The sequence below is a fragment of the Globicephala melas genome, chromosome 1, assembly GCF_963455315.2.
Source record: "Globicephala melas chromosome 1, mGloMel1.2, whole genome shotgun sequence".
NCBI classification, from domain to species: domain Eukaryota; kingdom Metazoa; phylum Chordata; class Mammalia; order Artiodactyla; family Delphinidae; genus Globicephala; species Globicephala melas.
This window is the reverse complement of record NC_083314.1, coordinates 47,046,847-47,074,841: the sequence shown is the minus strand read 5'-3', so window position 1 is coordinate 47,074,841 and position 27,995 is coordinate 47,046,847. Positions and strand designations below refer to the sequence as shown.

Here is a 27,995-nt window from a genome sequence, read left to right as displayed (position 1 = left end):
GGTGCCCGCTGTGAGCTCTGTGCCGATGGCTACTTTGGGGACCCCTCTGGGGAACACGGCCCAGTGAGGCCTTGTCAACCCTGTCAGTGCAACAACAACGTGGACCCCAGTGCCTCTGGGAACTGTGACCGCCTGACGGGCAGGTGTCTGAAATGCCTCCACGGCACAGCCGGTGCCCACTGCGACCAGTGCAAAGCAGGCTACTTCGGGGACCCCTTGGCTCCCAACCCAATGGACAAGTGTCGAGGTAGGACTGCACCCCTAGACGGATTGGACAGCCTGTGTGTGCGTGTGTGTGCGTGCGTGCACGCCTGTGTGTGTACGTGTGTCAGAACATACAGATCAGCAAGGCCGACAGCAGGTAATATCGCGGTGCTACTCTGGTTTCTCTGACCGACTGGCTCGTGAACAGCCTGGACCTTTCACCTGTCAGAGGTCTTAAGACCCGTGTCCCCTGCATCAGGGCTCTGGAGTCAGAGCTGGAGGGTGTTGAAAGGGTTAAAGCTGGGCGGGAGAAGTGCAAAAGGTCAGGTTTATGCTCCAGAGTGGAAGAGGAGCTGAAATGGGGCTGCTTCCAGCGCCCAGTCCCAAGGCTGGTAGGCAGGGAGGGACTGCCGGACCTTGAATCGGAAGGTGATAAAGGGCTGAGACGAAGCCTGAACACACTGAAGTGGGAGGGGAGGGGGTGGTAAAGCAGCTGAAGAGACCCTCTCAGGAAGTCAGTGCGACTGATGTACAGAAAGGTAACAGTCCAAACGTCTCCTAAGGAGACTGGGCTTCAAAGCAGTAGCTCCCGTGGAGCATTCCTGGGGGCCGCTTCAGATCAAAGCATGAATGTGCAGATCAGGCCTCTTGCTCAGCCCTTCTTTCAAGCCTTCGAACACGTTCTGTTCTAGAGGCAAATTCCGTTCTAGGGAGCTGGCCTGCCCCACAGACTCACCCCTAGGTCACAAAGGTCCCAGACCAGCCCTGGTGCCCAGAACTCAGGAGCTTCCTCATTTTAAGGTTCAGAGTGCCTTTGGGGACCGAGATTGGAGGACTCCTGGTCCCCCAGGAGGTCTGCAGGGAGCCCAGAGCCACCCCCCGACTCACACCAGAGTCCCCAGCCCCAGAAATGCTGAGGACCTCTGTGCAACTTGGGGCTTCTACCCAGGGGCACGAATTCCACCTGCCCTGACCCCAGTCTGTGGGTTAGGTGTGATGTCCTATGATAGGAAGCATCCACATGACATCAGCGGTACTGAGTTCAAGTCCAGTTTTTTTAACATACCTGTTGTATTACGCTGATCATGCCAGTTAATCTCTCTGAGCCTCAGTTTCCTCATATGGGTGATTAATATTTTACTCAAAGTGGTTGCAAAGATAAAATAGCATATGAGAAAGCATACTATAAACTATATAATTCCATCTATAAGGTGCTATTAATAGAGATTTCACTGCCTTTAGACCATACATTTTTTCACTCAACTATCTTTTATCAAGAACTTACCATGTACCCAGTGTGGAGCTAGATACCGAGGTTATAATAATGAATAAGTCAGCTCCAGCTCCCAAAGAGCTCATATGCTAATAAGGAAGACACACAAATATGTAAGCAAATAATGACAGGACGCTTAGACATATGATCATACTACCAAGTGTTCTGTGAGCACTGAAGGTGGAGTAACCCAAAGAATCACTCCGGTAGAGTAGTGTCTCACCCACTGTTACATCCTCAGCTCCTAGAACAGAACATGACACATAGTGGTACTGAATCAATTTGATTGAATAAAGGTACCGCTTTACCGCAGAAGGAAAATATCACTGGCTCTTGCCAGGTTCTCATTCCAGCTTGCCATCTTCTTGCTGTGTGTCCTAGGTCAAATTACTCAGCTTCTCTGAGCTCATATTCCTCATCTGTGTATATACAGAGAGATGTCTACTTCTGGCACATATAGGCCCAGAAGAAATGTTATTTTCCCTGTGAGCAAAGCCAGAGTGTCTGCAGAATATCCAGCAGGCTTATGACTTAATGGGAGGAAGTAAATAAGTGCCACTAGGAAGGATGAACTGTTATAGTGTCTTCATCCAGACACACACCCCAAACAAACTTGCCAGATGATTCCGAAGACCTCTGTGTATTGTGGGAATGTGCTTGGAGGCATAGCCAAGAAATGAATCTAACACAATATGAATCAACAAGGGCAAAGAAAGATTCTTTGCCCTTGGTGACTCAATCTTCCTTTTCTCTTTGCTATACCTCCAGTTTCTGGAATTAGCTTGACATGAAAGCTTCCTGTTTGTCCGTCTTTTTTCTCTAGCTTGCAACTGCAACCCAGTGGGCTCGGAGCCCGTGGAGTGTAGAAGTGATGGCAGCTGTGTTTGCAAGCCAGGATTTGGCGGCCTCAACTGTGAGCATGCAGCATTAACCATCTGTCCAGCTTGCTATAATCAAGTGAAGATTCAGGTGTGCATGCTAGCCAGACCTCACCCGCAGAAGTAAAATCCTGAAGTGTCTCCTGGGTGGTTCTGTCACAAATCCAGGACTCTCCTAGACTCCTGGGGACGGGGGCGGGGATTACTATTTCTTCCTTTAAAAATTGCTATGTTAAAAAAATTTCCATATACTAGTAAAAATACTTCAGGTTTATGTTCTTATATTTACCATTTTCAAAACCCCTTTTGCAGATACTGCCGCATTCGGTACTCATGGTAACTTAGTCAAATTGGAAGGAAAAGCATTCTGATCTCAGCTTTCACTGAGCAAACAACGTTTTGAAAAATGTGTAATTTTTCAAAGTCACATGGCCAGGTGGAACCGAGAATACCATCCATGTCCCCTGATTCTAAATTCAGTGCTCTTTCCATTATAATATGCCACTTTCTAGCTGGATTTTTTCCCAAGAGATGTCCTTATAAAACAAATGAAGGAGACATAAATGTATAAAAGATATGAGGAGGTGTCAAGTCTGTCAAGACAGGAATAGCCTCCAGAAGTTTCTCATTCAAATTCCAGAGAAGAATGAAATTGATGTTGTTGTTGTTAATTATTAATATTTTACTGGAGTGAAGGGTGGGGGAGGAAAGGGCCCAAACAGAACCCAAATGTAGAGCAAACTTAACCTATTTTTTAAAATTTATCTATTTAACCAGCCCTCTGTAGCACTTTATTCCAGGCACTGTTCTAAGTACTATACAAATACTAACTCATTTAGTCCAAGTAATAAGTCTGTGAGATATTATTATTATTATCCCCATCCTATGGATAAAGAAAATGACTTACCCAAGGTCACACAGCTAGTGAATAGTGGGGCCAGGATTCAGACTCAAAGTCTAGGCTCTAGAATCTGAACTTTAACATGACATGCCAAGCATTTCTGGGCTTTTAGCTACTAGCCCCTGGGTACCTGCTATTTGACCATGAACTCTGTCACCTGTTCTAATCCTCTTCCCTGTGTGGTTTCAGATGGATCAGTTTATGCAGCAGCTCCAGAACCTGGAGACCCTGATTTCAAAGGCTCAGGGTGACGGTGGAGCAGTACCTAACACAGAGCTGGAGGGCAGGATGCAGTGGGTTGAGCAGACCCTTCAGGACATTCTGAGAGAAGCCCAGATTTCAGAAGGTGATGAAGGCCAATTTCCCTTCACAAAGGAGAGAATTCAGAGTCCTAGAAAGCAATACACTGGGTCACAGAATCTTCGGTGGTAACAGTTCAGCAGATGTCTCTGCCTAGCCCTTGCGGAGGTGGAAGGACTGTCTGTGATGTTCTCCTGGGATCTGAATGATGGAGATAAAAGAGCAGTTGCATGCATTCATATGTTGGGTTTTTACTATTTTGCCATAAGCCAGTTAAAGTCACTTTTTCAACCCTCTGTTATATTTGACGACTTGGCCCCCCAACGTGCTTATCTTCCCTTTCCCTGTTGGTGTTCAGGTGCTATTAGATCCCTCAATCTCCAGTTGGCCAAGGCCAGGAGCCAAGAGAATAGCTACCGGAACCGCCTGGATGACCTCAAGATGACTGTGGAAAGAGTTCGGGCCCTGGGCAGCCAGCATCAGAACCGAGTTCAGGATACTCACAGGCTCATCACTCAGATGCGCCTGAGCCTGGAGGAAAGTGAAGCTGCCCTGCGAAACACCGTAGGTGGCGCTGGGTTAGGGGACTGGGAGTCATTGCTGAGATGGAAGACTGCCCATGTCACAGGCTCACCTTGTCTCTCTGGTTTTCTGGTCTCTCTGGCAGACAGTTAGACTTCTCTTCCTTGCAGCAGCTGCACCTTTGTTTATGTTCCTTGGCTTCCTGCAGTTTCCCATTTTACTGTGTTATGTCCTCTCCTAGTTCATTTCTTGCTACCCATAGCCTCATCTTGGCCGTCTCTTCTCCCTTCTTTCTGCAACTCTTCTAGGTTGTTAGTTCCCAGAGGGCAGGGTTCAATTTTGTTCATGTTTACATTCTCAGCCTGTAGCACAATGTGTGGTTGTGATAAATGTTTGCTGTAAAAAAGAAAGAGAGAGGGAGAGAGAGAGGAAGAAAGAAATAAAGAACAGATGAAAAAGGAAGAAAGGGAAGGAAGAAGAAAGGAAGGAAGGAGGCCAATAACGACATGGTTCTTAAAATAGGGGAAAAAATGTTGCCAGTATGATTTTCTTAATGACGTAGTTTGTAGTGTGGTCGGAGGGAGAGGTTTGAATGAGCACTCTTCTCGTTCTAAATAAAGAAGGCAGTGGTGATAATAATGTAAGTGGGTGGATAGGAGGTGGATAAAGAAAACTGGAAGATAATCAGATATTATGATGAGAAAATGAAGGATTTAAAAATAGTGTGTATTGATTTTCCTTTTGTAAAAAATTCAGAAAATACATAAAATTCCCTATGATCTCATTACTAAGAAATAACTACCATTAAAACTTGGTCTGGGCTTCCCTGGTGGCGCAGTGGTTGAGAGTCCGCCTGCCAAGGCAGGGGACGCGGGTTCGTGCCCCGGTCCGGGAAGATCCCACATGCCGCGGAGCGGCTGCGCCTGTGAGCCATGGCCGCTGAGCCTGCGCGTCCGGAGCCTGTGCTCCGCGACGGGAGAGGCCACAGCGGTGAGAGGCCCGCGTACCGCAAAAAAAAAAAGACTTGGTCTATGTTCTACTGGACTTTGAATACATATGCAAATATAAACATGTATATATTTTAAAATGCATCTATATCTATATACAGACTTCCTTTAAACTTGGATTTCTATTTTATTCTTGTCTATACATTTTTTAATGTAATGGCCATCGTGACCAGGGACTCGACATGTCACGTTGTAGAATGCTGTGTGACTAATGACAAGTGGCTCTGACAGAACAGGTGCAGAACCTGCTTAGGCTCCATGGCTCATATGTAGGCTCACGGCAAAGCCTTAACCAATTGTCCTTTTTCCACAGGACGTTCTTCCCTCAGAGGACTATATGGGGCCAAACGGCTTTAAAAGTCTAGCTCAGGAGGCCGCGAGACTGGCAGACAGGTGAGCAGTCCTGGAGGGCACCTCTGCTTCAGACCACCTCTGCAAGGCCAGCCTTGAACAGCGCTGCAGGGTATTCAGGACCAAAGCATATTCATTATCTCCAGGCTCCTTTGCAGCCATCCCCCCGCCCTGAAGCCATTTTTTTAACCCCTTGGCTTTTAGTGTATATAGGTGGCCACTGGGCAAGGTCACTTGGCAGGAGTTGGGGGCGAGGGTGTTTCTTTCGCAGATTTCTCTATGACTCAACAGCATGGCTTTGGTGTATGTCAGATATAATTCCTTGGGCCCCATCAAATGAATCAGCCCTTGGAAAAGCATGCTTTGCACCTTTGAGGGATCCCAGGCTCCCACACCAAGCCTGGGAACGAGTAGCTGCGAGCTGTTTGCTGGCCTGTGGGGGCCAAGTCTGCAGAGGGGGAACGTCCTCCTGAAAACCGGCTCTGCAGGCCCCCAGTGATAACGGGCGGCTCCTTAGTTCTTGCCTGACTATAAATCCTACCATGCAGAAGAGGTTTGCTCTTGGCGGAGGGCTCAGCAAGGTGGCAGGCTCTGCTAATCACAAATGAAATTGTTGGCAGAAGGGGGCTGGCTTGTGTTCTTGCAGCTCAGGCTGCCTCCTGAGCTCGTTTCCATCACTTTCTAGAACCAGGAGGACAAAAGCAACTGGGGGACTTTTATTGACAGGCTTTGTCCCCCTTAGTGGTGGGCTCAGTTTAGAGATGCAGCAAAACTAAATAGGGAGTTGGCTCCTGAATGGAATAAAACCTAGGGGTTTCTCCTGCAGAAAACAATTTACAAATGCAATATTTTATCACTCTGAGACTTCTCCCACCCATCTCCATAGCTTCCACTGATTATGCCATAAATGGAGTAGATGGCCAAAAAAGTCTAGGACATGAGGCTACTTCTCAGAACACCCTCTGCTTCTAGATAGCTCCTCTATTAGAGGAGCTCCATCTCATCTGGGTCAATTCTGTTTGGTTTTTCTAGTCCAACCAGTTCCCTTACTCCTCTCCTTTCATTTAAATAAAAGCCCTAAAGGAAGCTCTTTGCCGTGAAAACTCAAATTCTTGGTTTTTGATCCTTTCAGCCACGTTGAGTCAGCCAATAACATGGAGCAACTGGCCAGGGAAACCGAGGACTACTCCGAACAAGCCCTATCCTTGGCGCGCAAGGCTCTGAGTGAAGGAGGCGGAAGCGGCACGCTGGACGGCTCTGTGGTGCAAGGGCTTGTGGGAAAGTACGTTTCAACGGGTACTCACACGGGCCAATATAATCCGCTCTCTCCCAGGGTTCAATGCCAACCACGTCTGAGGGGTGCTGTGTTTCTTTAGAAGTACATCAATACTAAGAGGGACGAGAGGATGAGGGTATTACTTTGGAGGAAAACAGACGCCTTTAAGGCTGGAAGAAAAGGTTGATTAATCTCAGTAAAGTTTGTGTTTTGATTGAGAGGTTGTATATTTGGAGATACGGTCACCGTCTGTGGTGTTTAAAGGATGTGAGTACACTCATCTGATGGCATGGCACAGATAAACATAATATATTCATATGATCAAGAATTGGGAAAAAAAAATTAGGGAACTTGGGTTGAATTTTTCTGACCCAACCTGTATAAACTTTAAGATCTATGTTTAAACTGTGGAAAGGAACACATCTCGTCTGGTTCTTCCAATAATCCCGACTACATACTTTTAACAGGATGAAGTTTTGCTTTTAATAAAAAAGAGTGAATTCTCAAAGTCCTCTTTCTTCACTCCCTGCAGATTGGAGAAAACCAAGTCTCTGGCCCAGCAGTTGTCAAGGGAGGCCACTCAAACTGACATGGAAGCAGATACGTCTTATCAGCATAGTCTCCGCCTTCTCAATTCAGCATCTCAGCTTCAGGGGGTCAATGATCAGTCCTTTCAGGTAAGGGCACCTAACCTATGCACTGATGTACAGAAGGGCCATAATGCTTTCTTCTCTGGGGGTTCCACTGAATCGTTCAATCATTCAGTTTTTTTTCTCCCTATTGACTTTTCTTGCTTTAGATTAGAAAGAGTATTTATTCTCCTCATTATCCTTGTTCTTAAACCCCAATCGTGGTCCCTGATAAGGCCATGGCTCACATCCTGAACCTATTCCTATTAGTGGTGAAAAGTTTTCTCTCTCTTTCCTAGTTCTGGGGACTGTTGCAACCTGTGGGAAATTATTATAGATAAAGTTTGATATTTACATTTGGGTCCAACCTATAGTGTATCTCCACGTACGGCCACTCAGAAGGCTTTTGTTTTTCTCAAAAGTTTTGCATTGTTTCTGTTATCTTCCTTTAATTATTTCAAATTTATTAGATTAAGCTTTCTACCTATGGCAAAAAGTACTCACAATGATTTCCACAAAAATTTTCCCATGTATATAGAAACTAACACGTAAAATAATAGTAAAAAAAATAAAGCAGGCCTAAAACCTGTTTGATGTTTGGGAGACCTGTTGCCTGACTTTCATGAGGAATATTGTCTCATTTCTGCTAGACTTTGGGCCTGGATAATTGTTTACGAACAATGATGGCAGGTCCTAGGAAGGCTGGTGTGACAACTGGTGAGCAGAAAGTAAGGCTCATTCATTTTTGGGGGCTCACAGGTAGAAACGAAGAGGATCAGACAAAAAGCTGACTCTGTCTCAAGCCTGGTGACTAAGCGTGTGGATGAGTTCAAGCGTGTGCAAAGCAATCTGGGAAACTGGGAAGAAGAAACCCGGAAGCTCTTACAGAATGGGAAGAATGGGAGACAGGTATTGTTTGTTAGTTTGTTCATTCAACAAACATGTATTGAAGGGCTACCATGTGAATTAATGCTGTAAGAAGAACCATTAAAAACTCTCGAAAGGTCATGATACTGCTGCTTATAGAGACCTTAATGTAATTAGCTCAGCTCCACCCACTGAGTCAGCCCTCAAATCTAGGAATAGGACGCAGGCCTACTGGGTCTAATTTTGGTCTGGCTCTGTCTACTAGCTTGGTTTCAGGAAGTATCTAGAGTTTAAAATTAGGATGTGCAAACTGTTCTTGTACCTGATAGTGGACCAGAGCTTGAGACTGTTCTCAATGTGGGCTCCTATCGGGTCATTGGGTTATAAAGTTTGTGCTGCCCCAGGCTGTGGAGGGGTTTGCTACAGCACCCCTAGACTCTTTGGCGAATCACAGCTCTGTTGTCATGAAGAGAAGTGTGTCAGAGTGAATATGCCGGCAGGAGGGCACTCCCTGGGTGTGTGATACCTTTACTCTAATCTTGTTCTGCCTGCCTATTTACAGAAATCAGATCAACTGCTTTCCCGTGCCAACCTTGCTAAAAGCAGAGCCCAAGAAGCACTAAGTATGGGCAATGCCACTTTTTATGAAGTTGAGAACATCTTAAAGAACCTCAGAGGTGAGTATTTCGTGGTTCAGGTCACTTGAGTATTTTAAAGTTATAACCACGACTTTGGTTTATTTTGAATCTTTATAAATCTAAGTGACAGGCACATTGGGCTATTAATAGACACTTAGTAAATATCTTTCTAAAGAAAAACATTTTAAAATATTTGATGTAGTAGAGAGAATTGAACTAAATGTCAAAAGGCTTGAGTTCTGATCTCTGCTCAGCCACATGACCGCGCTGAGCTGGCTGTGTGACCATAGGCAGGTCCCATGCCTTTCTAGATTCTAATGTTCCCCTCTGGAGAAATTTGAACTAAATGACCTCTAAGGTTCCTCACAGATTCAATATCCCGCTACCATACAGATAATTCTCTTTCTTTTCCTCCCTCCCTCTCTCCCTTTCTTTCTTTCTTTTCCTTTCTTTCTTCCTTTCCCTGTCTTTCTTCCGTCCTCCCCCCTTTCTTTTTTCTTTCTTTCTTCCTTCCTTCCTTCTTTCTTTCTTTCTTAATTTCTTTCTTTCTTTTTCTTTCTTCTTTCTTTCTTTCTTTCTTTCTTTCTTTCTTTCTTTCTTTCTTTCTTTCTTTTCTTTCTTTCTTTGTTTCTTTCTTCTTTCTCTTTCTCTTTCTTTTGCCTGGTTGGTTCCAATGTATTGACAGGACCAGTGAGGTTGCCTTGTGGTAATAATAAAGCAAGCTTTGTCATAGCATCTGGATTCCAGGTAATCTGGGTTTACGCCTTGTAGAGATTTGGTTAAAGTTTCAGTCTTCTTCACTAAAAACAAAAAATAAACATTCCTAATTCTTAGAATTTTCTTCACAGAAAGTCCCTCTCTACCCATTCTGTCCAGTCCCCAGCTATTGCCATTGGCAGCTTAGGGTTTAAGGCTCTGGCTTGAAACTTTGGGCTTCAAAGATTCCACCTGCCTCTGATTCACTTTGGGGTTCACTTTTGCAATGATGGGGACCCAGGGCAGGCTGACTGTTGATGGTTAGCTCAGTGCTTCCTTTAAGATGCTTTCTCCTGGACAAGAAAGAGTAATAGCCACAACTTTCCACACTCTCACCCCTGGGCAGTATTAACACTCTTTCTGTAATTGTTCGTAAAAACCTCAGCCACTTCTGTCTTCCGTTGGAAGCTAATTTTCAACTTTACGGCAATGTTTACTTATCTGCATTTCAGAGTTTGACCTGCAGGTTGAAGACAGAAAAGCAGAAGCTGAAGAGGCCATGAAGAGACTCTCCTACATCAGCCAGAAGGTTGCAGATGCCAGCGACAAGACCAAGCAAGCGGAAACAGCCCTGGGCGATGCTGCTGCCGACGCCCAGAGGGCAAAGAACGCAGCCGGGGAAGCCCTGGAGATCACCGGCAGCATAGAACAGGTAAAGGGACATCGAGGTGCAGGTTGGTGAGAGCAGCGCCAAACGCAAGGGTCATGTTCAGTGAGCAAAGAGCGCTGGGCTCATGTTGACCCGTCGGGTTCTGTTACGGTCCACGGCGGCCCCAGAGCCACTCGGCTGGCCCTCTTGCTGATTGGTTCACAGGGCTATCATTGGCTGAGTACTGCTGCCCCGTGCGCACCATTTTCAGCTCCCTTTTTGGACAACACCATGAAAAGAGCCAGCCAAGACTGTTGTTTATATAGACTATTGCATTAGTTTCCCGGAGCTGCTCTCACAAAGTACCACGGACTGGGTGGCTTAAAACAACAGGAATTTCTTCTCTCACAGTTCTGGAGGCTAGAAGTCTGAGACCAAGGTGTCAGCAGAGCCACACTCTCTCCAAGACTCTGGGTGGAAACTTCCCTTGCCTCTTCCTAGCTTCCCGTGGTGGCTGTCAATCCTTTGTGTTCCTTGGTTTGCAGCGACTTCCCTCCAGTCCCTGCCTCTGTCATCACATGGAGCTCTCCTTCCTGGGTGTCTCCAACTCTTCTTATAAGGACACTAGTCGTGTGGGCTTAGGGGCCCACTCTACTCCAATATGACTTTATCTTAACTAATTACATATGCAACAGCCCTATTTCTGAATTAGGTCACATTCTGAGGTACTGGGGTTTAGAATTTCAACATATCCTTTTGGGGGACACAATTCAACTTGTAGCAACTATACCAGTGTTTTGAGTCAAGATTATGAAATTCTGGAGTTCTGGATCCCTTGACCCTATGTTCTATGTCTAAGCTCCACTTACTCATTTTTCTCTTTCCTTCCATCCTGTGCCAGCACTGTGCTTGGTGCTGGGGATACGGACATGGGAAAGACCCAGTCCTTCTCTTCAGAGAGCATTCAGTGTAATGGGCAAGGGCAGGCTAGTTACACTTACAACCCATATGTTAAGTGCTACAGTAGAAAGAGTGCTTCTCAGCTGGACGAGAGCTTCGTCGTTCTTATTTAAGTATGACTTCTAGAAAGCTTAAGCAACTCTAGAAAGCCCAGAGGGAACTCTTGATATCTAGACTGTGTGGCCTCACCCTTGGACCGCTTGGTAACTTCCAAAACTAATCTCGAATCTTAGGTCCCTTGAGGGTAGAGACCAATTTCCTGTGCTTCTCTTTACGTGGCTTCTAGTACAGAGGCGTCTGTGTAACTTGATGCCTAATGGTAGCTTATTGGTAAAGATATTGTTAAGATTCGTTCATCCTAATAAAAACAAAACTCAAAGCTATAGCCCATTCATTCTCTGCCCCCAAAGTCTACTGTCTTGGGGAGTAAAGCCATTCAAAAGATGGCAGCAGCAAAGAAACATGACAGAGAGTGAGATGAGTTTCTCACCCTCTGGGTTTTCCCGACTGGTTCCTGTTTCACTCACCATTTGGTGAGCTTAACCTGAGAGGGAAGCAGAGTCTCAGAGCTGATCGTCCTAGCCCCTGGAGACATACCCCCGAATTAACTTGTTTGAGGCAGAGCTTGGGGAAGGGTGTGTCCCCAAGTCTAACTCTCTCATTGTTCATCTCACTCCATCAGGGCCTGGCTGCAGCTGTATTTTTTCTGCAGTTGTCTTTGGGATGTTTTTGTGCCTTACCCCTCTCTCTCCTTCCGTCCCTGGCTCCTTTTCTTCTCCCAGGAGATGGGGAGCCTGAACTTGGAGGCCAACGTGACAGCAGATGGAGCCTTGGCCATGGAGAAGGGACTGGCCACTCTCAAGAGTGAGATGAGGGAAGTGGAAGGAGAGCTGGCAAGGAAGGAGCGGGAGTTCGGCACGTCTACGGATGCAGTGCAGACAGTAAGTTCCCGTGACTTTCCAGCAGAGAGCACTTTAACCTTGCCAGTGTGGGAACACCCTTGCAAAATGGGCTTGTGTTTCTGTTTTCCTCAGGTAATCACAGAAGCCCAAAGAGTTGATAACAGAGCCAGGAATGCTGGAGTTACGATCCAAGACACGCTTAACATGTTGGACGGCATCCTACACCTAATAGGTATGTGGAGTATCCACAACCTTCCAGTCCATGTTCCAGGGCTTCTCCCAATGAGTGGGAGTCTAACTTTCCTTAAGGGTATCAGGAAATTTGCTTTGTTTCCAGGCCCAGATACTTCAGGGCCTGGAAACTTCTTTACATCTGTGGGACTATTTTACCATCTCTAAAATGGGTCACTGAGAACCTACCTGTTGCCCTTGGAGGTGAAAGTCTGTAGTTCAAAGAACTGGGTGTATGTAGGGAAGGTATATTGAGGCTCAGGGAGGTTAATAATGTCCTGCAGATCACACAGTAAATTGTGGAGGCAGGATTCGAGCTTCACAGTGAAAAAGAATACTGGACGGTTTGACAGTCCTGCTAAGGATTCTGACCTTGATCCTGAGAACTTAGTAGACAGTGTCAAGCAGAGGGATGACATTGTTGCTGTATATTTTGGAAAGATCACTGGGGCAGCTGAGTGCAGGAGAGTATGAAGGTGGGTTAGACAAGAGGCAGGACGAGATGGTTCAGGAGTCAGTTGAAATAACTGAGGGGAAGTCATAGAGCTCTGAGGAAGTAGGAGTGGTGGGGGGGGGAAGATTCTCCCAGTCTGTGAGGTCAAGAATCACCCGCCAATTCTGCTGTTTGTCCCTTCCAACCACAGTTACACCTTGCTGTAACGGGTTGTGGAAACTTGAGCTGCCAGGTAGATGACCCGAAAGAAATGTCAAGGTGGTAGGTCCATGAGATACTGCAAAATCTTAGGATAAAATAGATTTGATGACACCGTGTGGCAGCAGCTCAGGTTTCCTCACAGAATCCCATCCAAAAGAAAACTCACATAAATTAAAATTATGGGCTTGGGTAGAACTGATATCAAACACTTACTGGCCTGTTTCATCGAGCCTGGACTGCAGCATATATGGAACTAGGGATTCAGTCAGAGATTCCAGCAACATTCAGGAGAACCTCTTTAAAACCGGATTTTTCTGTGGAGTGTCATCATCACCCCAAGAGACCAATATTGTCTGTGTTGTTATCCTGACAGGTTTGCTTTGTGATCCAATGAGCCCCAAAGAGTAAAAGACCCTCTAAGGGTAAAAAATAAATAAACAAATAAACCCTCCCCAGTGAAGAGTTTAGTGATTTTGCTTAGCGTTCTGAAAAAGGCAATGAAACTAACAGGGCCTTTAAAGAGAAAGTGAGAGCGTGGGGAGAGAGGCTGGATGGGAACTGTCAAACATTTACTGTGTGACAGGCACTATGCCAGGTTTTTCGTGGTGGAAGATCATTTAAGTCTTTTAAAGGTCCTATAAAGTAAGTTTTATTATTATTATTATTTTTAAAATTTATTTATTTTACTTTATTTATTTTTGGCTGCATTGGGTCTTTGTTGCTGCACGTGGGCTTTCTCTAGTTGTGGCGAGCGGGAGCTACTCTTCATGGTGGTGCGCGGGCTTCTCGTTGCGGTGGCTTCTCTTGTTGCAGAGCACGGGCTGTAGGTGCACGGGCTTCAGTATTTGTGGCTCACGGGCTCTAGAGCGCAGGCTCAGTAGTTGTGGCGCACAGGCTCAGTAGTTGTGGCTCGTGGGCTCTAGAGCGCAGGCTCAGTAGTTGTGGTGCACAGGCTTAGTTGCTCCGTGGCATGTGGGATCTTCCTGAACCAGGGATTGAACCTGTGTCCCCTGCATTGGCAGGCAGATTCTTAACCACTGCACCACTAGGGAAGCCTCAAGTTTTATTATTTTTATTATTTTATTTCACAAAGGAGTAAACGGAAGCTCAGGGAGTTTAATACTGTCCCACCGATCACATAGTAAGTTTTGGAGGCAGGATTCTAACTGAGGTCTCTGTCTCCAGTGTTCCTGCTGTTTTTGAGAAGCTCATGCTGCCTCCGCATGGACATTTTATCCCCAAGCTTGCTTCACTTTCCCTGCGTGTTGTAGCACCCTAAATTCTGGAATTCTCCCCTGTCCGCAGGTGAAGGACTGATCCACTGGCTCAACATTTTTGTTGTAGTGCTGTTTCTACTCTGTTTGCTCTCCTGAGTCCCGGAGCAATAACAGCTTAATCTCTCCAATTGTGATAAACTTCTGCAGTCAAATGCTATCACTGCACCTGACCTTGAGTTTGAATTGACTAAGGACCACTCAGACCTTTTCAAACCAAATGGGTCTGGCCAGGTGCCCTTCATGCTGACATTAGTATCAGATTGTTTATGGGTGAAACATATCTGAACAAATGTGACCACATTTCATGTTGGAAATAAACTAATATCTAGACAGATTCCCACTGTTTCGGGCCAGAATGACGTCTTACGTCATTTCATAACAGCTGGAATTCATCCCTCAAATAGCAAAGCACACCTTGGCCTCTCTAAACCCTGAGGCCCAGCCAGTTTCTAAAGGTCTTCTAATAGAAAACAGCAGGAGATTTCCTAAGGGTGGTTCAGAAAGCAGAATTTGGAGTTGATTCTGATGTTAGGGATGAGCTGTGCTGGGCAGACACCTTGAGCAGTATAAGGTCCCTGTGACCTTCAGGCTTCATCCTTTCAGAGCAGGAGCTGTTACCTCTAACATGAAAACAGAAATCCAAGCTTCATCTTGCTGAACTAAAGAGTCCAGAGGCTTAAACTGGGCTGTTCAAAACCCAATAATGAGGCTCGTGCTCTCAGAATTTCTTCTAGATTATTTATAATTTAAAATAAGCCTTTCTGGGGCTTCCCTGGTGGCGCAGTGGTTGAGAGTCCGCCTGCCGATGCAGGGGACACGGGTTCGTGCCTCGGTCCTGGAAGATCCCACATGCCGCGGAGCGGCTGGGCCCGTGAGCCATGGCCGCTGAGCCTGCGCGTCCGGAGCCTGTGCTCCGCAACGGGAGAGGCCACAACAGTGAGAGGCCCGCGTACCGCAAAAAAAAAAACAAAAACAAAAAAAAAATAAGCCTTCAAATGCACAGCATACTCTTTGCTCTGGGCCGGTGAAAATGGAAATTAGCTAAAGTTACAGAAGGGCCTGCATATGTTCAAGGAGATCTAACCACAGCTTTTTCCTCTGTTAACTCCTTTCTTGTTTCCTAAAACAGACCAGCCTGGCAGTATGGATGAAGAGGGGCTGGTCTTATTGGAGCAGAAGCTTTTCCAAGCCAAGGCCCAGATCAACAGTCAGCTGCGGCCGTTGATGTCAAAGCTGGAAGAGAGGGCAAGCTGTCAGAGGGGCCACCTCCGTTCACTGGAGACGAGCATAGATGGGATTCTGGCTGATGTGAAGAACCTGGAGAACATTAGGGACAACCTGCCCCCAGGCTGCTACAATACCCAGGCTCTTGAGCAGCACTGAAGCTGCCTTTGCGATTTCTCAACTGAGGTTCTTGAGATAGAGACCTCAGGCGCAGGAGCCGTCTCATGTGGGTGGGGTGGGATGGGGACATTTGAACCTGTTGAATGCGTGCGCTCAGGTCAACTGAACCTGGTCCCGTCCTTGAGACCTTGGCCAGATAAATGTCTTATTGTATCAGTGGGATGCTCTTTGCTTCCTGATTCAGGGTAATGAGGCAAATGGCACTGGGTATGAGACTCATCGAGGGCCTGGACCCCAAAGTGTAGACTGGATGGAAGGACAACCCACACAGGCAGGTGTTTGTCTCAGAGTAGTCAGAAACTGAGTCCTGGAGTATGGACAAGTGCTGCTGGGTTGTAGACAGCTTATCCTTTGAGTAATGTGATCAAAGGGAAAATTTTTTGACTTTGCCCACGCCTAAAATTCTTCCTAATGTCAGAACAGAGAGTGAATTCCAGTCATGCTGTGGTCAGTAAAATACTATTGCCTCATGGTGTCCAACGTGTTCTTGTTGATCAGAGTTCTTCCCACTTATCACCCAGTCCATACACACATACTCCACTTTCAAACTGGAAGAAGTGAGCAGTGACGGAGTGAGGAGGAGCTGTAAGGCTGGCCCCTTTGGAGCATTGGTACCCTGCCTTCGACTTCTTCTGGGCCTGGAAGTGACCTCCTTTCCCCTGATGACGGCAGGCAACTTAGAGACTACGTTTTTATTAAAGCATTTCCTACCGGCCAAGCAAACATTGGGAAAGTATTTACTTTGGGGTTTCAAAGTGATGTAAAAATGTAGCTTGGGCACTGAAAGAGGTGCAGTTATCCAAGATTTATTAGTCCTAATTCAATGCCATTTTTCAAACACTAAAAATTATATGCTTCTGTGTGTTTTGTTCTCTCTTCTGATACCAGACGATGTTCCTACTTATACTTGAGCTGGGTAGAGTCCATCCTTCCATCCATCTATCCTTACAACATATATTTATTGTACCTATTGTGTGCCGGGGGCTGGGGTACAGTGGTGTCATAGTCTCTGTCCTCATAGAGTTGATTGAAGAGTGAGGAAAACAAACCTTGAAAAAAATGTAAACTTACAAATCCTGTTCATCACAAGTGGTGTTTATTGCAATAACCCCATGGTTGCAACCTCTTTTTCTCAACAGAACATGTGTTGCAAGACATCCCATGGGGGACTTGGATTTCGGTAAATAGCTGAAACGGCTCTGGGTTGTGCACACTTCTTTGCATTTCAGCTGTCACTCTGTCCCTTTCCTCCACTGATTGTGACACATGGTTGAGTCATAACACCAGTGGGAATTTCTGGAAAAACCAGAAGCACTTCCAACCTCGGCTCAGAAGGCTTTGGTGCTGCCTCACCTCTGTATTTCCTTGGCTTTTCATGGACATGTTTTTAAATAAAGAACAATTCTTAGATGCCCGTGGCCAGTTTCTAATTTGTTAAACTCTAAGCTTAAGGTGTAGGTACCAAAGCAATGACAACAAAGAATGCTTCAGAAAGAGCAATGAGCCCTAGAATTAACATCTCTAATTCCTTTTTCTGAGCATCTTGTTTTGCCCTTTCTAACCATGCACACACTTTGTGAGATTTAACGGGTGCTGTCTTCTAAGCATAAAGGAGGATTTATTTCTGGAACAACCTGAGCAGGGCGGGGGTGATAATATTTTTGTCTTTTTTTGCATCAGCTCTAAAATAAAGGTAAAATCAATAGTTTGTGGTACATTATCCTGCGTTTTAATAAACTAAAATTTAATAAGTTAAGATCCTGAATTGGCCATCTACCCAAGTGGCTGAGGAAAGGATTCTGCTTCTGCCTACACTGACCCGCCCCCCCAAATTCTGACCGATCTGATCACTATGCTTTACCTTCTCTGAAAGTGCATTTTTAATCCTGTCTTGGAATACGCAGTCACATATGTTACAAATTCGCTTACATTAACTACTATCTCACACAGACCTAAAAATACGTGTAACTCCCTCACGACAGACTTTCTTCTTGCCCTCATGGCGTACTGGATGTGGAGAAAGATGGCACAGTAGCCCTCCACATAGTCATTTCCAGAGGCCCTACCACCATGTGACTTCTCAGGTTGCCCTCTGCACCGTCTCCATTCCAGGGGGTGGAGGGGAAAAAAGACATGGAAGACGGAGACACATGGAAGGTCTTTGTGGGCCAGGCCTGGGAGGGGCTGCACATCACTTTCTCTCACATTCTGTGGTCCAGAACCCAGTATTATTATGACCACATCTTACTGGCAAGGGGTCTAGGAAATAGTCCCTTGGCAGGAAGCCACTTCTCTGACAATTTTATACTGTGAAAGGGGAGCATGCATCATGAGTCACTGGCTATCTGTTGCTGCCAAGTGTAGGATTAGGTAGTAGCGACTTTAGAGAACTTGGTGGGGGATCCCATTAGTTAATAACCAAGATGCATGTAATCATAAAAGGATTCATCAGTGGGTTAGACTGTTAAGGAAGTCATAAAAATGTCTTCCCTGACAAACAGGAAATGATCCCCAAGTAGGGATGGGGAGTGGAAAAGTGACTCATGTGACTCTTAGTATAATAATGATTCCCTCATTTCTGAGGATGTGGCAGACTGTCCCTAAGAAGAAAGAAGGGGTGTGTGACTTAGAAATAGCCTACCCAGGACTTAGACTCTGTTACCAGTCCTGAGCTGAACCTGCCAAGTTAAGGGTACTTTCCTTCCTGTTTCTATCAGTGTTTATCATTTGTAGTGGCAACTCTCTTGTGCTTCTCCTCTGAGAGTTGCCTGATTAACTGTGCCACTGGTAAGCTATCACACATATCATTATCTACTTTGGCTCGTGGGGATCTCTGTTTGGAGAGGTGGGTAGAAATGAAACTGCCCATAGACTGTAACATCTTAGCAGATGTATTTCTTTCATTTTTTTTAACACCTTTATTGGAGTATAATTTCTTTACAGTGGTGTGTTAGTTTCTGCTTTATAACAAAGTGAACCAGCTATGTGCATACGTATATTCCCATACCCCCTCCCTCTTGCATCTCCCTGCCACCCTCCTTATCCCACACCTCTACGTGGTCGCAAAGCACAGAGCTGATCTCCCTGTGCTATGCAGCTGTTTCCCACTAGCTATCGATTTTACATTTGGTAGTGTATATATGTCAGTGTTACTCTCTCACTTCACCCAGCTTACCCATCCCCCTCCCCGTGTCCACAAGTCCATTCTCTGTCTATGTCTTTATTCCTGTCCTGCCCCTAGGTTCATCAGAACCTTTTTTATTTTTTTAGATTCCATACATATGTGTTAGCATATGGTATTTGTTTTTCTCTTTCTGACTTACTTCACTCTATATGACAATCTCTAGGTCCATCCACCTTGCTACAAATAACTCAATTTCGTTTCTTTTTATGGCTGAGTAATATTCCATTGTATATATGTGCCACATCTTCTTTATCCATTCATCTGTCGATGGACACTTAGGTTGCTTCCACGTCCTGGCTATTGTAAATAGTGCTGCAATGAACATTGTGGTACATGTCCCTTTTTGAATTATGGTTTTCTCAGTGTATATGCCCAGTAGTGGGATTGCTGGGTCATATGGTAGTTCTATTTGTAGTTTTTTAAGGAACTTCCATACTGTTCTCCATAGTGGTTGTATCAATTTACATTCCTACCAACAGTGCAAGGGGGTTCCCTTTTCTCCACACCCTCTCCAGCATTCATTTTGTTTGTTGATTTTTTGATGATGGCTATTCTGACTGATGTGAGGTGATGCCTCATTGTAGTTTTGATTTGCATTTCTCTAATGATTAGTGATGTTGAGCATCTTTTCATGTGTTTGTTAGCAATCTGTATATCTTCTTTGGAGAAATGTCTATTTAGGTCTTCTGCTCATTTTTGGATTGGGTTGTTTGTTTTTTTGATATTGAGATGAACAAGCTGCTTGTATAATTTGGAGATTAATCCTTTGTCAGTTGCTTCATTTGCAAATATTTTCTCCCATTCTGAGTGTTGTCTTTTCATCTTGTTTATGGTTTCCTTTGCTGTGCAAAACGTTTTAACTTTCTTTAGGTCGCCTTTGTTAGTTTTTGTTTTACTTCCATTTCTCTAGGAGGTGGGTCAAAAAAGATCTTGCTGTGATTTATGTCAAAGAGTGCTCTTCCTACGTTTTCCTCCAAGAGTTTTATAGTGTCTGGCCTTATATTTAGGCCTTTAATCCATTTTGAGTTTGTTTTTGTGTATGGTGTTAGGAAGTGTTCTAATTTCATTCTTTTACATGTAGCTCTCCAGTTTTCCCAGCACCAATTATTGAAGAGGCTGTCTTTTCTCCATTGTATACTCTTGCCATCTTTATCAAAGATAAGGTGACAATATGTGTATGGGTTTATCTCTGGGCCTTCTATCCTGTTCCTATATTTCTGCTTTTGTGCCAGTACCATACTGTCTTGATTACTGTAGCTTTGTAGTATAGTCTGAAGTCCAGGAGCCTGATTCCTCCAGCTCCATTTTTCTTAAGATTGCTTTGGCTATTCTGGGTCTTTTGTGTTTCCATACAAATTGTGCAATTTTTTGTTCTAGTTCTGTGAAAAATGCCATTGGTGGTTTGATAGGGATTGCATTGAATCTGTAGATTGCTTTGGGTAGTATAGTCATTTTCACACTGTTGATTCTTCCAATCCAAGAACATGGTATTTCTCTCCATCTGTTTGTATCATCTTTAATTTCTTTAGCAGATATATTTCTGATCTGATCCCAGGATGTGATTCCTTTTTTTCAGTACTCTTAGGAGGCTAGACAAAAGGGTGAGATGATACTCAGTAATGTCCAATGTTTGGACCAAGTCTCAAGGACCAGGAATATGCTTCTCTTTATTTTTTTAATGTTTTATATGGTCATGGGAATGTTGTGGATTCTTGCTGTGGTTCAATTTTCCCACCTGGAAAGCAGAGATTAGATTTTTTTTCTCTCTCTCTCTGCTTTCCTTATACTATGGGCTACATGGAACTTTCTAGGAAATTCCAAGATCTGAAGCTTACTTATGGGTCATAAGGGAAAAAATGTGCTATGTACATGTATGTTAATTCATAGGTAGTGTATGTATTTTATAAGTTAGTATAAGTAAGCAAAATAAACCAGTGTTTATACCCAATTTTAAACAAGAGAACATCATTACGTAGTCTCAGGAGAGAAGGAAAAAAGTGTTTAGCTTTGCGAGTAAAATAGCAAACATAAATACAAGCCATCAATTTATAAGGCATATCAAGCACCATCGTGATATGCCAACAAACCCACATGGATTCACACAAAGCTGACTAGTCTCAGTCTTAAACAGAAAAGATACTAAGAACCAAAATAATTGTTAAAAACCTCACACAACTCATCTGACAAACAAGTAGCTGAGCCTTAAATGAGGTGGCCGAATGGGGAATTGTTATCTGACCTACTGAATCATGACTGATATTAGCTAAGGACTATCACTATTTACACCTAAACCCATGCATAATGTATGTCACGACTAAAAATCAAATACAAACTAACAGTCACAGCAGGATTGAACAATTAACTTATTCGGTTTTTGCTTGTTTACTTTACCAAACAAAACCAATTGTGAGTTTAACAATTTCTGTCTTACTTGAGATCTTTTATGTCAAGAAGCAAGTTATCCAAGTTTTTAATTTTCACAAATACATTTTTAAGTCACAAAGCACTAATTTCATTAAGGATCCAGAGCTAACCAAGACCAGACTATGCAGATTAGGTAGAAGCTAAGATTTGATTTTTTAAAAAAACTGAGAAAACTTAGGCACAATTGACAAATTTGCTAATTATTCTTCCCTGCTTATGGGTGTGGTTGTATATACTTTCATATTACACATGCTGCATCCAGCTATACCAGCCAGAGAATCTCCTGCTCTAAGAGCGTGCTTAACAACTGTTGGCTTCTGTCAAGTAAGACTGTGAAGAAAAAGTGGTTAATTCTGCAAATCACAGAGAAGATTCTAGGCCAAGACACGAGACTAGTAGCATCATCTTATTTATTAACGTAATTGAAACATTTTGCCGATAAAACTTTTGTCTGTGACTATTCTAGCAACAAAATTTTACTCAAAATATTTCACTGTGAGATGGTGTTGCAACTTGAATGTAGTTTTTATTAATGTGTTGATTTCCAAAGCAAATCTTATTCTCCAAATGGCAGATTCAGGGACCAAAAAGTGATTCAAAAAAGCTTCCCCCTCCCCATGCCAATCCTTGAGACTGCTTGGATCAAGCTGAGGTCTGGGCCCCAGACCTAGACTGAAGGCGGAGGGAAAGAGTGTAACTCATTCTTAACTGACTGTTACAGGCTAATAGGACATTCCAAACATACACAACAAAGAAACCACGTGAAGAATTGCGTTTACTGGGCAGCTATAGGAAGGCGCAGACCAAATGAAGTGGACAGAGCACGTTCATCATCTTTACCACGATGCTATTCCTAAGGTGTCCAAATTGGATGAACGACAAAATCGATCCCTGTTTCCATCCTTCCCATCTCACCTGCCCGCTTTCCTGCCGTAGCCTTGGGAGAGATCCTGAGCTTTTCATATTCTATTGATTTATTTTTGCATTACTCTTTTGATGAATAAAATATAACATGCTTCTCTCTCTTAGTCCTCCAGAGAGAGAGAGAGAGAGAGAGAGAGTCTGTTTGGGGGAATAGATTTGGGCTATTAAAATACAAGTCATTTCTCCCTGTAATTCTCTGCCTTTTGCTGTAGTTTGGTTATGGAGTCTTGCTTTCAATTTAATTACAACATCATGTTCTTTTATTCTTTCTGAGAAGCTGAAGCATGAGACTAGGGAACGTTGGGGGAAGGTTGGCCAAGCCGGGACAGGAAGAACAGCGTCTCTAGAAGCTCTAGTTCTGGGTTTCAGGCACTTCAGTAAGAGACTTTCCTCCCCTGTTCCCATGTACATTCAAGGAAAGTGAAAGCAAGATGGCCCCAGAGGCTGCCTGGGGTTAGGGAAGGGGGTTGGCAAATGAGGTACCAGCTAGCAGCACAGACCCCTGCCCCCAAAGGGCCATTCCTTGAGAAGAGAGTCATTGACACAAAGGGTTTCCCTCCTGCCTGTTCTTACCTATCAGCCACTTTCATAAAAGTGGGAGGGACCTTTTTGTTGGTAGGCAGGAAACGAGGCTCCAGACTCCTCTTGACGCAATCTTTCTAGCCCGTGCCCTTCTCACGATCTCTGAGCCTTTGGGTTGGCCTTTTGGGAAGGAGCAGGACCCGAGTGCAAGTTGGGGTCTCGAGGTCATCCTGTTGGCACCTGGGGCACTGCTTCAAACTCTGAATCATCTCTCTGGTATTGGCCTTGGCTGGGTCACAGTCATCGTGTCCTGCCCTGGACTGAGAGAGGGGCTCTGACCTCCCCCTAGCAAGTGAAGAATGGGGCAGGGCAGGAAATGGACAATTCCATCCAAAAGGGGAGTCACTTTTCCTGGTATTAAAGAAAAGCTATTTTAACATGATCCTTATGATTCATCAAGATAGAATCTGCCCCATTTCATTCCTAGAAATCTACTTCTATGCTCCCATTCTTTTCTTCAGCTCATCTCACTCTCCCTACAAGCATGCCTTCTGCTTCCCCCTCCCCCCCTCCCCCACTGAATGCCGAGAGCCAGCCCTGTTTCCTCTCATGGGTCGTGGACTAAATGGGGCTTGACCACAGAGCCCAGCAAAGGAAAAGTGGGCCAAAGAGACAAAAGACAGCTGGTCTTTCTCAGATCTGCTCACGTGGATCTTCAGAATAAACTCTATCCATAAACTCCATATCCTTGAAAATGCATGTTCCCCCAGGGAATCCAGCTCCCTGATTTCCTTTGTTTCGTTTCCTGGCTTGCAACTGTCTTGCCTAGACAAAGATACTTCTGTCACTCTCTCTCCAGCACTAATGCAATCTTGAGCACTTTCTGGGTCTTTGTCTTCCACAAAGCAATCCTTTCTTGGATTCAGATTTCCTCCAAGCCGTTGCCATCTCCAGCTATTGGTTTCTAAGGGAAACCTAGCTACGGCCTTCCTCACCATCACACCCTCCCCCAGGACTAGCAAACACAAAGCCATATACAGGGAGCACCTGAGACAAACATAAGAGAAAGACGCCAGGTAAAGGCTGAAAACTACATCTTACCTGGTCAGTATCATGGGAAACCAGAGGATCAGAGACTATGTGGTGTGATGACCTAAGGGGTCAGGGAGACGCTAGCCTTTTGCCAGACTCTACACTTGCTGTGTGACCTTGGACCAGCCATTTAATCCAGTGGATCTCTGCTCCCTCATCCTTTAAAGGAAAGGTTGGATCAACAAATCTCTAAAGATCTTTCCAGTTTATGATTCCATGATCCTTATCCAAACACTGAGACCTGAGAATAGGATCTCACTTCTGTCCTTTGGAGATTATCTCCATAATGCAAGAGGAACAGCACCTCCCCCACCCCACCTTGCTATTCTTCTGTTGAATTTAGTTTCTTTCCCTGGAGGCTATTGAAGGATGTTACAGATGTGACATGTGTGGTGAAGAACATTGTTTCTGGTGTCAGATCCTACCTGGCCCCTTCTGGGCCAGGGTTGGTACTAGATTTTGAAAAAATTATCCTACCGTTCAGGGACCATTCCTCAAAGAACCAAAAACCCAAGAGCCAGAGACTAGATGAGGGACACAGAGTACAAGACGGTAATTTCCTTTTGGTTCTTTAAGCAGGTCGTGAACGAGGCCTGAACAACTAGAACAGAGTCTGTCAAAACTATTTCCAGGGCAGCAGAGGAAGGTGGGAAATTAGGGAGAAAAGGGGTGAAACACTTTAGCGGCTCTTGACACTCCCCCGAGATCTCTGTTCTGGGAGCCCACGCTCACCAGGAGGCGATGACTGTGGCTGCTGGGCTCAGCACAAGATGTAATCCTAACCCAGGAACAAGGCTGAGGCTCTGCTTCTCTAAAAGGAACTAACCTCAGGCGCCGCCTGTGTTACCAAGCTAGAGTGGGTGAGAATCACCGGTTCCCATCAGGGAAACTGACTGCTTTCTCCTAGGTCATCCTGGACTTACATTATGACAGAAGCATTTCCCAGCCAAACAGGCAATAAGTAATTCCAGTGAGCAAAGATCTCTATGGTTGAGGAATTCCTAGCATATTTTATTTCAGAAATGACTGCATTATTAGGATTTGGCCTTGCGTAGGTAATTCTTCTCAAATGCAAGAATGCGTAATTCTTCTCAAATGCAAGAATGCGGCTGAGTATGGCCTCCAAGGGCTTTGATGGTGATCTGAAGGTCCCTTGGTAATGCCCGGGCTGGCAGAGAACAACCCACATTCTGTCACAAGTTACAGCCCAAATAAGGAACCGCACAGATGCCACCAAGAAAGGAGAAGGGACTGGCTCTGTGTGATCACAGGCCCATCAGGAACGTGGTCTTCTGAAACTAGGGAAATGGGCTGAAATCCTTCTGAGAAACCCTACTATTCCCAGACTTGCATCCCAGGTTTCAGAACATGAATGTCTCAATCTCGACCCCAGACTGCGGTGTGTGTGGGCAGCAGAGGGGAGAAAGCGGGTAGGTGGGTGAGGGTGTTGGGAAAGTGGAGGTGGCTCGGCCTCGTTCACCGGGTGTAGCCCACACGCACCTTCTGAGAGCTGAGGCTGGCTGCGGTATCCTATCAAAATGGAAGGAATACCACAGGAATGTAACAAGACTACAAACATAAAGAACCACGGACACTGATTGGATCCAAGTTCTCTGAGGAGTGAACAACAACGACACAAAACATAAAAAAACGAAAGAAAAGAAAGAAAGAAAGAAAAATAGCCCTTTGTGGTAAAGGGCATGCTGGGAAGGCGAGGGCCGGAGCCACCTCCCCAGAGCATGCTGGGAGACGGACACCCGCGCATCTCCGAGGACCGCACTTCCCCTATCCCTACCCCCTCACCCACCCCCAACCCGGAGACTAGAGGAAAGTTTGTCCGAAGATGACTGCGGAGTGGGGTATGCCGTGGTTCTCTGCAGGTCCTCCACACTGTGGGGGGGTTGAGTCAGCAAGTGGGGACAACAGTCAAGATGAGATGGAGGAACAGAGAGGCAGGAGAGAAATGGGACGGACAGAGGCTGCAGGGGCCAGTGTGTTGGTGGAGGACGAGGGGAGACTGGGGCAGAGGGCCCTGGGGCTGCTAGCCCGAGGTGTTGATGTACAGCTGGCTCTTCAGAATGTAGTCGATGACCGGCTGGGACAGGTAATCCACGACATGGCCGTCCCCATGCTGCAGGGCCAACCTGGATGAGAAGAGACAGTAATCAGATGACATCCTTTCCTGAAGCAAGGCCAGAGGACAGGCCAGCCCATTCCCTTTCGGGGAAAGGGTTTACCCAACACCCCATTACCAGTCTTTGCTTAGGCTAAATACACGACATCCCTAACAGAAAAAGCCCTCCTGCCCCCATCATTCCTCCCCCATCCTAACTCTGCCACTTCCTAACTGAGGAACCTTGGGCAAGTTGTTTAAGCCCATCTATTCTTCCATTTTCTCGTTTATAAAATGGGGGTAGTATTTGGGCCGATCTCAGTTATTAAAATGATTAAATGAGTCATTACACAAAGCACTTAGAAAAGCCCAAGCACACAGTAGGCATTTCAATGCAAGTGTTAGCTATTCTTATTTCATTTCTTTGTGTTTCTCTACACCATGGTCTCATGAAAATGAACCTTATGATTGACCCCTTCTTTTCCTTCCTATGGAAGCCCTGATAGAGAAGAAGTTGCCCTTCTCTGAGGCCCTTCTCACCAGCCCTGGGGGGCGGGTGGACTACCAAGTACAGAAGGGGTCTGGTCATACAGTCTGGTTTCCGCATGGTTTTGCTCCAGACTTGGTCTGGCTGCTCCCCATTTTCTATGCGCATGATGGTCTTGGGGATGTCAGGCCCCAAGGAGCTATTTGTAAGAACTCATATACTCCTCCGCATATCTAGATTCTAAAAGGCATCTGTGCTCTGCGTTGTGAGATCTCCCCAGAGGCTGGCTCAGTGCCTTTTCAATGCATAGTGTCCTGACCTTCCAGCAAGCTAGGTTCCCAAGTGCCTCCCTGCACAGTTTACAGGGAGCCTTCTTGAAAAAGTGGTCTATAACTGTGGTTTCCAAATGCCAATCCCAGCTTCACGAGAATCACCCAGGAAGCAGATAGCCAGGCCCAACACCCAGAAATTCTGATTCAGTGGGACTCAATGGGACACGGGAATCTGTGCTGTGTAAGTTCTCACGGTAATTCTATTGTGCAGCCGTGGCTGGAACCACAGCCTTCCCCTTTCCCCTCACTGGTTGTTGTCACTGGGTTTCTGCTCTCACCTCACAGTTGATGCTACTATTTCAAGTGTCTACATAATCACCTTCCAGGGAAGAAGTCCAGTGGATCTTTTAAAATCCTGGGCTCATTTGATTTCTCTGAAACATGCGACACAGATGACAATTGACAGGACTCTCCATCTTTGTACCCTCTGCTGCCTTTGTTCCAGGGCCACCAATGCTGGTGGTTTCTGACTGCTCCTTCGTCTCTTTTATTTTTTTTTTTATTACTTTTTAAAAATTGAAGTATAGTTGATTTACAATGTTGTGTTAGCTTCAGGTGTAGAGTGAAGTGATTCAGTCATACATATCTATCTATCTATTCTTTTTCAGGTTCTTTTCCTTTGTAGGCTATTACAAAATATTTAGTATAGTTCCCTGTGCTATACAGTAGATCCTTGTTGGTTATCTATTTTATACATAGTAGTGTGTATATCTTAATCCCAAACTTCTAATTTACTCCTCAGCCTTTTTTTTTTTTTTTTTTTTTTTTTTTTTTTGCGGTACGCGGGCCTCTCGCTGCTGTAGCCTCTCCCGCTGCGGAGCACAGGCTCCGGATGCGCAGGCTCAGCAGCCATGGCTCACCGGCCCCGCCCCTCTGCGACATGTGGGATCCTCCCGGACCAGGGCACGAACCCGTGTCCCCTGTATGGGCAGGCGGCCTCTCAACCACTGCGCCACCAGGGAAGCCCCCTCAGCCTTCTTTTAAATGTTAATGTGTTTTAAGTATTCCCCATAGCCTTCTTCTCTTCTTGCTGACTCTCCCTGTGAGCGTAGCCACAGCCCTGAACTTTAATTTACACTTAGGTACTCATGGCTTTCAGTTTTATTACACTTCCAGACCTCTATATTCCACACATCTTATTATTCCACTGGACATTCCCACTTGGGGGTTGTGGTGAAGACTGTTAACTGGCCCCTAGTATCCATTCTTTCTTCTGCTTAGTACTACAACCTCCCAAGATTTAGTTGGACACAGGGCTGCCAGTTACAAAGTCTACTCCCAGTTACAAGTTACAAAG

General features: G+C 45.2%; 2 protein-coding genes across 2 annotated transcripts in view; one reads left to right on the top strand and one right to left on the bottom strand.

Annotated features, from left to right (window-relative positions):
- LAMC2 (laminin subunit gamma 2) overlaps positions 1-15,653 on the top strand; it is a 39,794-nt gene extending 24,141 nt beyond the window's left edge. The window contains exons 10-22 of the mRNA XM_030849193.3: positions 2-247; positions 2,301-2,446; positions 3,446-3,602; positions 3,915-4,120; positions 5,399-5,478; positions 6,569-6,718; positions 7,245-7,389; positions 8,101-8,250; positions 8,771-8,885; positions 10,055-10,254; positions 11,934-12,092; positions 12,186-12,285; positions 15,346-15,653. Of these exons, the coding sequence (XP_030705053.2) occupies positions 2-247; positions 2,301-2,446; positions 3,446-3,602; positions 3,915-4,120; positions 5,399-5,478; positions 6,569-6,718; positions 7,245-7,389; positions 8,101-8,250; positions 8,771-8,885; positions 10,055-10,254; positions 11,934-12,092; positions 12,186-12,285; positions 15,346-15,599 (2,108 nt within the window). The 3' untranslated portion in view covers positions 15,600-15,653. The remainder of the gene's footprint in view (position 1; positions 248-2,300; positions 2,447-3,445; positions 3,603-3,914; positions 4,121-5,398; positions 5,479-6,568; positions 6,719-7,244; positions 7,390-8,100; positions 8,251-8,770; positions 8,886-10,054; positions 10,255-11,933; positions 12,093-12,185; positions 12,286-15,345) is intronic.
- A 5,968-nt stretch (positions 15,654-21,621) lies between these two features.
- NMNAT2 (nicotinamide nucleotide adenylyltransferase 2) overlaps positions 21,622-27,995 on the bottom strand; it is a 196,013-nt gene continuing 189,639 nt past the window's right edge. The window contains exon 13 of the mRNA XM_030849170.2: positions 21,622-25,910. Within this exon, the coding sequence (XP_030705030.1) occupies positions 25,808-25,910 (103 nt within the window). The 3' untranslated portion in view covers positions 21,622-25,807. The remainder of the gene's footprint in view (positions 25,911-27,995) is intronic.